Here is a 14,547-nt window from a genome sequence, read left to right as displayed (position 1 = left end):
TATCGCAGTGTCTGCCCAAACAGGAGTCAGGTTTAATCCAGCAATACAGATGCAGGAAAATGCTGTTCTGCTTAATAATCTGGAACTAGTACTTGAAGAATCAGTGTGTACTCTTGCTGAGGACGTACTCTGCTCTCCATGTAGGGTCTACTCCAGTTCATTAGTACAAATGTAAATAGTATGATTATCAACAGGATCCTGATTGTGTTCTGATTAGGCTTTGGTGTGTGTGTGAGATACACACACACACACACACACACATTTGTGTGTGTATGTACACACTGTGTACACACACAGAGAGGCCTCTCTTACCTATGCAGACACTGCTGGTCCCAGAACCAGAACATTTTATATACATGGAAACTGGAAGGCTAATTTTAAATGATACATAACTTGAAAAATCACAAAGCTACATTCTTTTTACATGTCCAGAATCACATTTAAGTTGGGCCCAAGTTTTATGGGTGCTGCTTTGTATTAATAGAAAATGTACACACTATCTGCAAAAAGAAATGCGCAGTACTTCATCCGTATTAGCAAAATGACATTTACAGTCTTGAAATTTATGGGAGGAATGGAGGCGCACCAAAACTGGAGGGGTAAACTTTTGTTCAGCGGGCTTTTTGATTTACACACAGTTAGCTCAAACATTTCTATACAAAAGTGAATGACGGGCCCCCTGAAAATAGAAGAGCGGTAGTCACACTTACAAACTTCCTAGGACTGATACGTATACATAGCTGTCTTAATTTTCTTTTTGTATCCTTCATACTACAACACCCAATTCAAGTTCCTTAGAGGTCATAGTACAAGTAGAAGACAAATGACTCTGAAATTGATATTGCTAGAACACAGTCGTGACTTAAATAATTGAATAGTATTTCAAAATATGATAGCAGTAGAAATAATAAGTACAAACTTTAAAAAATAACAGAAGTATATAGGGTGGGATTCAGCGGATACCCTGTGCAAAAATTTCTGCAACAGGGCTTGCCCCTTGAAATTGGCTTAAGGGTGGAGGGGTCAGGATACCAACCCCTAAACTGTGCAGGAGTTCTGGCCTGTGCTGCAATGCTTGTGCAGACAGAAAGTTCACCATAGTGATGCTGAATTCCACCCTACACCCACCATGTGCTAAGGCATTTTTTTTTACAAAGTCTAGGAACTTAAAGGATTTTTTTTTGTACAGAAAGTGCAACTGCAGAGGCTCTTCAACAGTTCTCATATTTCTTGGTTTGTAATAATTAACTTTCTGGGATCGGGGCCAGACTACATATTACACACAGACACATATATTCAAACCTCAGTGGCAGCTGCTTTAAGGGGGGGGGGGGCAACTTTAATCAGGCTTATTTTTGCCAGATGATGGGTCCATCTTGCTAAGTTTCAGGTACATGCTTACTCTTACAAACCTCTCTTGACACCCCACGGGGGAAGTCGTAGCAGGAAGAGGCAGTACCATCTTTCTTGCAGCTTCTTTTGCCTAACAGCAGCAGCCGTGGGTTTCAGATACACAGGTTTGTGTGTAATGTATAATTTGGCTATTGTCTTCCCTCTTAAGACTGATGGTATAGCCCTTGACTCTAGCACAACCTCTGCCACCAAATGCATGAAGGGTTTCTTGGCGGGGGTGGGATCATGCTCACTGCCCCAAATGCTCAGCCCTCCCCATGCACCCAGAATTAATGAGAGGGGGCTCTACAAACATGCACAGCTGTATATACACACAGGACTCTTCCCTGTAACCAGGAACCCTGAACTGATGGGTTCATAATCATCAGGAAAAGCTGTAAGTGCAAAGGGATCTATCAAGGCTAAAAGCCAAGCCACCAGACAGGCAGCTAGCAGGCAGATTAACATTCTGTGGCTAGTGTATGCAATCCTGCTCCCCTCCCCAATAGGCATTTAAGTAAAAAAAAGGGCCCCACTCTTGTGCAGCTCTTTGGGCTCTGGTTGATTAGCAACTATAAATGGTTTACGTAAGACAGATGATTTGTCTATTTTAATGGCTTTCATATTTTCATTATCACTTTTGCAGCATCCTGTTTTTTTACACTAGGGTGCTGATAGGGTTTATCAAATTTTCCACTTTAATACAGAAAAACTTGTAGCCTTACGTCCTTTATGTAAGCTGTCTTTTCATTTTGTCTTAAAAAGAAGAAATCTGTCCCATTTCGTAGAAAACCCTAAATTAAAAAATGGGGGGAAAGAAGTGTTTTCCGCTACACACTGCAGTGTTTTATCTCAAGCCTGCAACATCCTTACTCCCCCCTCCAGATAGAAATGCTCTTTCCTCTGCGGAATGTTCTATGAAGGTATGGGATGCTCAGAAAACATGGCGGCAGAGAGATCTTTGAATCGCTGTATGAAGTCCACCCATCAGATCTTAAGCATTTGTTCAGCGGCTGCCAAATGATAGAGGAAATTTTCAGTAGCTGGTGGAAATCTCTTCTGCTTCAGTGCTTCAAAGTTAAGTGACGGCTTCTCTCCATCATGCAAGACCTCTGTGAAGGAGGCTAGGTTCGTCAAGATTTCTTTCGTCTTCAGTGAAATATCCTAGAGACATAAAGAGAAAATAAAAGAGAGTAAACAGGAAATGAGGGTGGCAACAGCACTTCTTACTTTTCTTTGAGAGAACAGCAAACTTGGGACACCTCACTGCTCACCCCAGACTAGATCATTTATGAAAAAAGTTTAAAAGCAGAGATTGCAATACTAATCCTTGGGGGACTTCTACTCTACATCCCTGTACTGTGCATTTATTCTGGCTTTCCATTTCCTGTTACCTAACTAATTCTTGATCCAGAAGAGGAACTCCTTTCCCCCCATTTTTGCTAACTCAGGAGTCTGGTGAGGGAGCTTGTCATAAGCTTTAAAAAAGTTTTTGAAGTTTTTGTTAGCACAAACTGCTGATCCTAGTGTGGGATGCAATGTGCAACAGCAGTTTGTTCCAAAATTATGCTTTCACTCCCCTCTCCCATACAGAGGAGGAGTGTTTTGGTCCAAGGTTCATCGCCCAGCTCATTCCCTGTCACCTAAACTGCTTTAGCAGATCGTCTGAACCAGTGTTTTCTGACCTCAGGAAGAAAGGCAAAGGCACAACATCCTGGGCAACAGAAATGTATGAAAGGTTTGAACAGTCCAAAGATAAGAAACTTAACCTTAACAACTTGACTGTTTGATTTGTCAGGATCTTCTGCGGACTGAACGATGAGCTGACCAATTTCTTTGTGGAGTTTCCCCATCGTCATTGCCTCTGGGGAGAGAGAAAAAGCTTTGTCATTTATTCCCCATCATCTAGCTCAGCGAAAATACTGTAATCTGCAGTTCCAGATTAAGTTATGGCTCTGGTCACAAGCACTGAGATCAGTGGATACCAAAAGTTTCCTGACAGTGAGGCAGAGTAAATACAAATGAACTCTCACCTCCAGTATCAGATTCTTCATACCAGTACTGAGTTAACATATTTTTGCTGCGTAAATCGTAGTAACATTGCACTGACAGAACCCTTCTTACTATCCACTTTTATAATCTAGATTTTTTTTTGCTTCTATTATGCTGTAAATTTCCCTTTCCAGTCAAGGCACCTCCTTGTGAGTATTACCATTCATTTTATCCAGTTTCCATTCATTATGAATGAAAATCACAGTCTTGTCATACTCATTAAAAAATAATATTCCCTAGTTCTCTTTTAACCTTTCTTTATTATCATTACTGTTTCATAGATGCCTGCCTTGGCATACCTTTTACAATTTTCATTTCTGTTTGATATTAGCTTTGGCAACCACAGCATCTCCCTTTGATGTTTACTTTAATGCATGCCAATCAAAGCATTTGGGACAAAAGAAACAACAGAACATATCATGGGACCCAGACTGTGTACGAGTGAGTTTGTGCAATATATTTTTTCAACATTATGAAGTTACACCAAATTCTTCTGAAATGTGCATCTATCAAAGTACAAACTGCAACTTGCAAGGGATGGGGGAGGCACGTGATTCAAGCAACAAACCTTTCGCTTGTGGTGAAATGGTGATTTCACTTTCAGCCAGATTCACATAGACATCATAGAGGTCTGGCCTGTTGCTCACTTCTGAGTCTATAAATCCAGCAACATAACCTGGTCAGGAAAATTTTTACCATGATTACTGAGCAAGTACATTCCAATGTGAAGTGCTTTGATAATAATTTAAAAAAATGTTTTCACCACAGTTATTTCCTTGCCTTTTAACCATCTCAAACCTGCATACCAGTGTGGAATTGCTACCAATTCCATGGCAAATTGCTTTTTAAAAAAAGGCATGTGCAGAATTCCATCTGCTATTCATTGAATCTACAGAAAAATCCCAGCAGGGGGGCCAGCAACATGATATGTAACATGCATTAAATTATTTTACTTCAAAATAAAATAGAAAAGCTCTACACACAACACGATATATTTAGAGGGAATTTGATCAAGTCTTAAAGAGGGGGTTGTAAAAAAAATGGACCAATTGATTACTCTTTAGAAAGGGAATTAAGGACTGCTTCAGAACAGCAATTTTGAGATGCTGGATTGGGACCTATTGGATCGCAGAAAAATAACTCAGCCAATATTTGTCAATGTGGCATTATGGGACAAAGAATGAGTAGGATCTCATTTGAGCTACTGACGTGTGACTTTGTGTGATTTGCCAACCAAAAAAGAAACAACTATATTTGAAAAGTAGAATATCTGCAAACCACAGTTCTGAGAGAGGATTATTACAAGATTAATAGTATTCCACCTTTCAGTCCTATCCAGGTCAGCAAAGGAGAATTTAGTTACTGTGTACAACAGTTTATAGAACCCACCCTTCATTATCAATACCTGGGCACGTCTTTAATGCTTCCAGTTCATCATCGTTCAGATGTACGTGTGAATGAAGGATTGACCAGTCTTGGCGATGCCACACTAAGGCTGGTAGAGTCCTTAAGAAAACAACCAAGTCACAATTGACATTGTACTCAATACAACAGTAGCTTTCAAGGAAGACTGCTTAGCCTGTGCCTCAAAGTCTTTTGTAACCATGAAGACCAAAGCACATCACTGAAAGTTATAGGTTGTTTAATGTTTGGGATACAAACAGAGAAAGAGAAAATGCTGCATATAAATCACAAGTTGGATCTGCAACAAAAAAATGTTGCAACTGGAGTGCTCTTGCTTGTGGCTGGCTAGCTGAAACTCTGCCCACTAGCAAGATACTCTATTCCATTCTTCACCCATCTTTTTCCATCATCATCCCAGCTCCAAAAGCCAGTCAGCATTCCAGGGCTAGTGGGCATGCTCAGTCCTCATTAGGATGTTTTTGAGTCTCCCCATCCCCTCACAAAGGTTCCCCCCCAAAAGAAATTATTTGAAGTTCTATAAACATTGCTGCTCCTCCAAGCCCTTTGGTATCTCCCTCATTTGTGTGAATGGTGCTGTTTTGGATATGTAGGAATTGGCACTAGAACATTACAGGTAGCTGGCATCTTATGTCAGGGTTTAGTTTTGGGGGTTCCACACATATAAGCAAACACGTGTAAAGCCAGGAACCTGTGGAACCAGCCCTACCACAAGGTGTGTAGCTGCTTAGCCAACTTTGGAAAGGGGGATGTGAGGGCTCTTGCAGGGTCCTAGAGCCCTTCTTCCTCCTCCCCAAAGTCCTGCGAGTGTTTGCCTACCTTAGGAAAGAAGGGAGGGCTCTAGGACTCTGCAAGAGCCCTTGCATCTCCTTCTCAAAGCGAGTAATCTTGCAAATCTGCTCAGGTGGTTGAGGGGAAATAAATGAATGGAGAGTGGGTTTCATTTGCTCTCCATTTATTTATTTATCCCACCCCCTGCCTGCACAAAGCTGCCATCATGTAAGTTAAATAAGTGTAAGATGCAAGTTACCTGTATTAATGAATATGACAATACTCATGATCAATGAAAACAAAACGAAGCATGCTTGGTGAACTTTTTTAGTTCACCTGGGTGCTGTACCTTGTAAATTCCTGGATGGCTTCTAATCTGGGGTGATATACTACAATTCTTTTCTTTAACATGAGTGCAGTATACAGGATGACTATTTCCATTCCAAATTGAGATACTATATCTAGAACAGGAGACGGAAAAATAGGATTTTAGTACTGAAAGGCAGCAGACTTCTATACAACCAGCAACAACCTAAGTATTAAGATTGGATGAGAAATAATGAGAAAGTTGTTTTATAACAGGAAATGGAGCTTACTTCTGTCAGGCGCTACATTTGATGTTATTTTGCAAAGTGAGTCTGGTGTTGTGAATATGCTTGTGCGTACAGTTATTCTTGCTATATTTAATGTATTATAATGCAGTTATAACTTGTATGAATTAGAGGACGAGTGAATGTTTGGAAAGGTGGCCCAAGTCAGGAAAAGCAAGCTCCAGTGGTTGATGGATATAAACAGGGCATTGTTTTAAGTGAAACATCAGGTTGAAGAAAAACAACATTCCTTGGGAGATGAAACTGCATGTTCCAGGACATCTGTGTTCAATTGCCTAGACCCTAAAGGCACTGCGATAAGGACAGAGAGATAAGCACAGAGATTATGACCTTCGAGTCACATTGCTGGAAAAGGCCTTGCAATTCTACAGGAATTCAGGTGGTGGGGGGTCGGAAAAATAATGCAATGATCTTGCAATCCCCAAAACTTTCCAAGTTGGCCTTGCAGTGCAGAGAATATCTGCCATCAAGACTAAGCTGTGCAATCCAAAGACTGAGCTGAGGATATAACTGTGGAGGCAAAAACTGTGAAATCTTTGGGTGAAAACCTAAGGAGCAACATAGCGTTTCCACCTCACCCCACTGCACTATTTCTCTGTGTACTACTAAGCTGTCCACTTAGGTAACATTCACACCATACATTTAAAGCACGATGACATCACTTTAAACAGTCATGTCTTCTCCAAAAAAAAGTTATGGAAGCTGAAATTTTTTAAGGGTGCCAAGACTCCTATACTTCTCCCAGAACTATACTTTCCAAAGTGGTTTAACAATCAATCCCTCTTCACTGGGAGCTCTGGGAATTGTAGCTCTGGTGGAGGGGGACTAGGCATCTCCTAACAACTCAGCAGCCTTAACAAACTACAACTCTCAGAATTGTTGGGGGGGAAGCCATGACTATTTAAAATGGTATCATAGTGCTTTAGAGGTATAGTGTGAATGTGGTTTTAGCCACAACATTATTGGGTAACTAGATTCCTGCAGAGAGTGAATGTGAATGTGCTTTATCAACTGAGTGCTCTTCAACAGATGAAACTAATAAATAACTTTTGAAAACTAGTACTGCTCCCAGGTTGCATTCATGACACTTCCAAGAGTACATGTTTGGAACTGGGGCAAAATCATCCCCAAAGCTTTAGAAAAAATTCTTCCCACCTTTGATTGAGCCTGCAAGGTAAGCTTTTCTGACATCAAAATCTTTGCTCAGGAAAGATCCGTTTTCTTCACTCTGGCAGATCCCCTTTGTAAGGACAGAAATATAGCTCTCCATCATTTTCGCAGGACTCCCATATTTCAGGTATATTCTTGAAAAATAAACATAACGAAACAAGTTTTTTATGTCTTCACAAAAAAACCCCCAAAGAGAATTGAAAAAAAACAAGCCAGCACTCTCTAGGACAACAGCCCTAAGATACGTTCACTGTTAATTAAGATTAAAGACTCACACATAGGTTTGTCTTTCTCAATCTATGGTTGGCTTAATACACTATTTATTAAAATGTTTATAGCCCACCTTTCCGCCAGAGACCCTCAAGGCAGCTTACAACACAAAATTTAAAAAGAATTAAAGAATTATTGACAACAGCTGCAAGAAAACAGCCAAAATGAAATTACAGCAATGAACAAAAATGAATGCTATCTTTAAAAGCCATGTTTTAGCTGCTAAAAGGCAAATAAGGAGGTAGCCCAAAGGCCTAGCTGGGAGTCATACTAGAATCTAGCCCAGGGATGGGGACTCTGCAGCAGTTCACCTATTGTTGGATCACAATAGCATCAAACAACTTGTTCAAGGCCACAGCTTCCCCATCCCTGGCTTGGCAATGCAGTCAAAAAGGCCCCACCGTGCTACCCAGTCTGATGGATCTTATAGGGCGGGGGGGGGGGGGGAGGAGGAAATCAACAAGGCAGCTGGACCCAAACCAGCACTTTGAACTGAGCCTGGAAGCACAATGGGAGCCAGTGCTGCTGAAACAGTGTCATTATTGGGACACTTCCTGACCGTCTGACCAGCTGTGCTGTGAAGCTTCTGCAGGCTCTTCAAAGGCAGTTCTGTGCAGTGATTCAATTGATAAATCCCAAATAAATGCCCACCACAGATCATCAGTTCTGATGCAAAAACGATTCTTTGATTTAAGCTAGTGTCTGCACGCACAGCCTTAAAAGAGGCTACCCCTCCCGTGTGAGATAGCAAGCTGGATAGCATCTTCTAAGACAAATGATTGGCACTTTTAACAGGCAAATACACAATTAAATAGTCTATTAAAAATCTACTGCCTAATTCATAGGGAACACTTTTCTAGTTAACCAAAAGTTTTAAAAAACTTATCTACCAAATCTGTAGTATAAAACACAGCAGTTATACACACCGACAGAGGATCCTAGTGAAGGCTGCGTATTTCTCTGGGTTAAAGTCTTTGGTAGTCAGGACAATGGAAAAATGGGTCACCTATCCAATACACAGGAAAAAGAAAAGGTTGCTTGATACTCCATTATAAACACCATACTGTAAACATAGACTTTATAGCAACACCAGGAGGATCAGCTCACCAAATCTCATCGAAATACAGTAAATTGAGACAAAATTAAATCAGTTCAGTTGTTCATATAATCTGCCAAGTGCTAAGAAATGCCTTCTACCATTCCACTTCAAATCCCATGAGGGTTGTGGGGGATAACTCAAAGAATCACCCATTAGATGGGGAAGCATGTCCATTTGCCCCTTTGCAACAAATAAGCAAGTTCAACACTGTTTTTGGAGCTCACAACAAGACCCTAAGAGTTTTGTTGCATTTCCAAAGATGGAGTCATGAGGAGGATGCTTCACTTGACTGCAAAAGTGTGTTCAAGATTTCTTCCTTTTTTCAGAGCAAAGCATTAGGCATTTGAAACAGCACTTGCACAGCATCCAAAGCACGTTCAACCACGTAAAGGTGCTGTAGATCACTCACGGTATTTATACCCCACCCTGACACCTTCAGGTGAAGCAGGGAATGCAGTTGCAGTGGTAGGAAGAAGCTAAAGAAACATACAGTAAGTGTAAAAACAATTCTGCAGAGACATTTTTAAAAACGCAAATAGAGGTTTTTAAACCACAGCACTCTTTTCTATATTCCTCATTATTCCCATTCATCAGAATGCTTATTTTTGTTGCTTCCAGAACACTCTCCTAACTGCTACTTTATTCCTTCACCTCCCATTCTTGCGTATGGAATAATCTGCACAGAGTTTGGGAGTTGGCTTGGGTTTGGGTTTTTTTTGCAGCTTTCTCAGGTACAGTGGTACCTCGGGTTACATACGCTTCAGGTTACAGACTCCCCTAACCCAGAAATAGTACCTCGGGTTAAGAACTTTGCTTCAGGATGAGAACAGAAATCGTGCTCCGGCGGCGCAGCAGCAGCAGCAGCAGCAGCAGGAAGCCCCATTAGCAAAAGTGGTGCTTCAGGTTAAGAACAGTTTCAGGTTAAAAACGGACCTCTGGAATGAATTAAGTACTTAACCCGAGGTACCACTGTATTACTGAGCTGCAACACGACATTGGTGACAGATTCATTTACAAGCCACCTTGAAATAGCCATCAGGTTTTGAATCCACCAATTTATGATCTACAGTACAACACTATGCATGGCTGTTCTAAACTAAGCCCCGCCTCAGCCTCAGTTGATCACCCAAGGCCTCAACATCCAGCTCAGTCGTTTGGGCCACAAACCCTACATGCTAGTACATAGGAACACTGCTACAAATGGCACAAGAATGGGCAGCTGGAAAGGGCAGGTTGATAATCTGTGCCTAAACCAGTTGTGTTATAATACTGAAAACCTACTCTTTGTTCCCCACCCTAATGACTATGAATTCTAGACAGATTTCCCATGCAGGTTTCGGTGGAGATGTGTATTAATGGGATAATATGGCTCTTAGTTTTCACTATTTATTTATTTAAAGAATTTTTATTCTGCTCTTCAGCCAAAAAAATGCTCTCCGATCAACTAAAAAAAACTCACAGCCAGGCTTACAGACTAAAAAGACACGAGTCAAAAAGAAAACGGATTGGGATGGAGGGAGGAAACTGTAAACATATGCATGGCCATGCAATTAGGCAATGTATTTGAAAAGTCTCCAGGGCCACCTAAAATTAAGAGCAATATGATATTTATTTATATGTAAAACAATGTAGACACCAAGGCATATAATATAGGCCATGCCTGGCAAGGATTCCTAAACCCAGTATTAGTAAGTTTATAGCAATTGTTGAACAATGAATGTGCAGGATAAGATATTTCTGTATCAAGCTCCTTTCTCCAATATTTCCATCCTACCTTTTTCAAGGCTGAAGAATCTGGTACTTCCATGGTTGTAACATAAAACCACGTCAGCCTGTACTGACCAAATGCGAAGGAGCGAAGCTGTTTGCTTTCATCTGTAAGGCAGCATTTTCTCAACAAGAGGTCCCTTAATTCAGTTGTTGTAGAAGGATAGCACCAGACCCAGAGAGTATCTCCATTGGTATCTTTTTCTATGGTGGAAAGATGTTCACTGTGAGAATGCCAACAGCAGCAAGGAAGTAAATTGATTGGTTAATCAGATCTGTTGGTTGCAATCACCTTTAACACCTGCATTTTACACCCACACTAAAGCTTTTGGTTTCCGCTAACATCTATTACAAACTTAATTCACTTCTTCTGTTTTAGATGTATGCTGCAACATACACAAATGCCTTATTTACATTAAAATATGAGTCATGACCTATGGTGCTCAGGGTAGATATTCTGAAAATTACGAACCATTCCCCTGCCCTGCTGCAACTAATAGGGCATTCTAAACCCCAGCCAGGCAGGTGGTCAAATATGACAAGAGTCAGTTCCACACCCACAGCCCTGTTTACTCATGCTGGCTGCAATGGAAAGGGGGGGGGGGAGGTAAAATTGGATCAAATGCCATCAAGTGATAGCGGTGGGGCTGGCTCAGGATCCAGTGGATCCTGGGCTGCTTTAGCTCCTCCCCCACCAAATGTCGCTTGTCTTGATACTGCTGGCAGGCATAGGCAAAAGGACACCACTGCCAAATTCTAAACCCACCCACACCCAGACTGGCACAAATGACTTTTGGATTGGAGCCTAAGCCTGTAATTGTAGTCTAAGCACTTGCAGCTAAAACAATTGTACACCTCTGCCCTGTATTTCCCTTCCTCTGTGCACCCCTTGTACTGAATTTTAGACTGTACGCTCCTCAGGGCAGGGAGCTGCCCTCTTGAACTCTGAAGAGCAACAGACACACTGATGGCACTAAAAGAAAGAAAGAAAAGCAAATGAAACTACTGACTCATTTCCTAAGTTTCAGAAGCACTCTCAAGCAGATGACTTGAAAAAAATATGGAGTGCACCATTACACCATTACACCCAGTGACTTTAATAAACTGCACTTATGTTGACAAGTCAAGGAATATGCACATATGGGTCATTTAGAAAGATATGTCAGTTGCTGGATCTTCATAATCACAGGAGTATGGAGAAGACTGCAAGTTCACATGCCTAGATCTTTAAGGTCTTCTTTTGTACATCAGCACAGGGGAGGGATCTATAAGTGACAGGCGACATTACAGGCAAGGCTGATGGAAAGCAAGTCCTGATAGGGTCTACGAACTCCTTATACACGCCAAGGGAGCAAACACGAACTCCCCAGCCTCAAATTAATCCGGAATAGCTTCCCCTTCACAAATAGCCGTGCACTGAAGAAGCGGAAACACCCACCCTCTGATCATGCGCCCATACTCCCGATTTGGCACACGGGGGTTATTCCAAAAGGCTTATGGATCCAGTGGCACTAAGCAGGCAGGAAGGGAAAAGGAAACTGCCCATCTCCATCAGCGCACGAACTACCACCTATTCTCCCCGGGGGGGGAAAGCGGGGATTTGTGGAGCGGGGGCCGGAGAGAGAGAGAGGCAGCGGGGCGCGATCCTGCTCCCTCCCAGCTGTTTCCCTGCAATGCGCAGCAGGGACGCGGGCGCGCTTACCAATCAGCCCCACACTCAGCAGCAGCTGAGCCTCGGTCTCTGCCATCTTCCTCCTCCCTTCTCCAGGACCCCGCCTATTTCCTGAGAGCCTTCCCCGGCCCCATCCTGGGCCTCCAGGAGCGAGAGAAAGCCAGTCCTCCCCGCCTCCTGGCTTCCGGTTCCACCGGGGAACTCCATTTTACGCGCAAAGAGTGGGGGGAGGAGAAAGCGCCCGCGTGCAAACGAGTGGAAGTGCCTGCTTTCCGTTTTGCTTTGGCTTGAAACCTCTCTGCTTCTCGACCTCTCAGTCCAAAGGAGCGGTGGAGATGGCAATTTCACTAGATATAAATTTGCTGGAAAGTTGTTTTCCGATAGGGTATTTTCTTTTTAAGCTGTACTGCCTCTTGATTATAGAAGCCTATTTTAGTATAAAGCAGCATATTGTTTATTTGTTTAAAGGTTTTAATTACTTACATAAAGCAGGACACGAATTTATGTAATTTTATTTATTTCACGAATAAAAAAAACAGTAAGTTAATACAGCAGTTCAGTATTTTCTGACAAATGCCTTGGTAAAGGTAAAGGTACCCCTGACCATTAGGTCCAGTCGTGAACGACTTTGCGGTTGCGGCGCTAATCTCGCTCTATTGGGCAAAGGAGCCGGCGTTTGTCCGCAGACAGCTTCTGGGTCATGTGGCCAGCATGACTAAGCCACCTCTGGTGAACCAGAGCAGCACACGGAAACGCCATTTACCTTCCCACCAAAGTGGTACCTATTTATCTACTTGCACTTTGACATGCTTTCGAACTGCTAGGTGGGCAGCAGCAGGGACCGAGCAACGGGAGCTCACCTGCCGACATTCTGATCAGCAAGCCCTAGGCTTAGTGGTTCAGACCACAGCACTACCTGCGTCCCTCTTGACACATGCCTTAGCGCATCTTAATTCTGTTACAGCACAACACAAAAGTCTCCAACTGGCCATAGTTGTCTGTTGTCCAGGTCTTCTAAAGTTTTTGCCAAGCACTCTTAGTCATCCATTGCTGGTGAAATTGATTTTCTCAATAAGCATCAATATTTTTTTAAAAAACAAACTCCCATTGTTTCAGCTGATTTTAAGAGATGGCCACTGTTAGCGCAATGATTTTATTTGCAATGTTGATGTATTATATCTTACTTTCCATCTGCACTGACCCATACATAATTCACTTTTTTTAATCCTCACAACCCTGTAAAGTGGGATAAGCTGACACTGTGTGACAGGGCTACAGGACTGGGTGGGGATTTGAACCCTGGTCTCCCCAGTCCTGGTCTCCCTCTTTTAATCACACCAGTAGACACCACAATCAACTTCAGCTCTTACCTAAAATGTGTAGGTCATAATACATAGTGGTTTCAATCTTCAGGTAATTAGCAATGTGGCAGTAACAACACTACTACCTTGCAGGATTGTCATAAAACATCATCACTTGTCTCAGGCCCTGCATGTATGTGCAGGGCAGAGGGGATTCTTACTGGAAAGGCAGTGTGCAATGCAGGGAGGTTTATCTCTTCACCCTCCCCTTGTAATCCAAAATGGAGATCTCCCATGCAGCTAGAAATCTTAGAAAAATTCAGTTCCAGTGATCTCAGTTCCAACCACATGCATGGCCTTCATTAGTGCTATGGTGAATTCCAGGCTGGATTATTACAATGAGCTCTCTGTGAAGCTGCCTTGAAGAGTGGTTTGGACACTTCAGCTAGTGCAGATGTTGTTTCTTGCCTATTGACATATTTGAGTTGGCTTGCTAGTGTGTCACATGTTCTGAAACAGCTGCACTCGCTGCCAGACGACTTTTAACCCTAACCAAAGGCAGTTTCTCAGTCTCACTTAATGAAGTATAGGAATGGAATGGTGTAGGAGAAAATTATTTATGAATTAAATGTACACCCCCCACTTTCCCCCTCCAATGGGCTCAAGATGTTATAATGTGAATGTCACAACAATGTGAGCTATGCTATAACAGTGACTGGCTTAAAGTCACTGTGTGAGCTCCATATCTGGAATGGGGATCTGAACCTGGGTCTAAAAGACGAACACATTAATGCAGCACAGCACACCATATTACGCACACTGGCTCTCAATGCCAAAGAATTCAGCAAGGAGTGCTCTAATCCTAAACACAACAGGCCACATAATCCTTTTTAAAAGTCATCCAGGTTGATGGCAATCCCTTGCCTCCAGTGGAAGTGAGTTCCACAGTATAACTGTGGAAGAAACCCTTTCTTTTAATCTGTCCTGAACCTTCCACTATTCAGCTTCATCGGATGCCCT

The 14,547-nt window shown here is 42.3% G+C and overlaps 1 protein-coding gene across 3 annotated transcripts; it reads right to left on the bottom strand.

Moving 5' to 3' along the window:
• Positions 1–531: 531 nt before the first annotated feature.
• Positions 532–12,415, bottom strand: DENND10 (DENN domain containing 10). 3 transcript variants are annotated; one of them, XM_028730099.2, is made up of 10 exons: positions 12,257–12,359; positions 11,410–11,527; positions 10,562–10,758; positions 8,615–8,694; positions 7,404–7,552; positions 5,987–6,098; positions 4,850–4,950; positions 4,013–4,120; positions 3,162–3,256; positions 532–2,556 (listed from the first exon to the last, which is right to left on the bottom strand). In XM_028730099.2, the coding sequence occupies exons 3-10, from the start codon at positions 10,592–10,594 to the stop codon at positions 2,380–2,382; spliced, it is 855 nt and encodes a 284-aa protein (XP_028585932.2). In that variant the 5' UTR covers positions 10,595–10,758; positions 11,410–11,527; positions 12,257–12,359; the 3' UTR covers positions 532–2,379. The 3 variants fall into 3 exon arrangements, with proteins under 3 accessions (XP_028585932.2, XP_028585930.2, XP_028585931.2); XM_028730097.2 differs by lacking the exon at positions 11,410–11,527 and having other exon boundaries at positions 12,257–12,415; XM_028730098.2 differs by lacking the exon at positions 11,410–11,527 and having other exon boundaries at positions 10,562–10,778; positions 12,257–12,408.
• Between the last annotated feature and the right edge of the window lie 2,132 nt (positions 12,416–14,547).

This window comes from Podarcis muralis, chromosome 6, assembly GCF_964188315.1.
Source record: "Podarcis muralis chromosome 6, rPodMur119.hap1.1, whole genome shotgun sequence".
Classification (NCBI taxonomy): Eukaryota; Metazoa; Chordata; class Lepidosauria; order Squamata; family Lacertidae; genus Podarcis; species Podarcis muralis.
Note: the sequence above shows the minus strand (reverse complement) of the source record. Positions and strands in the feature narration are given on the sequence as shown.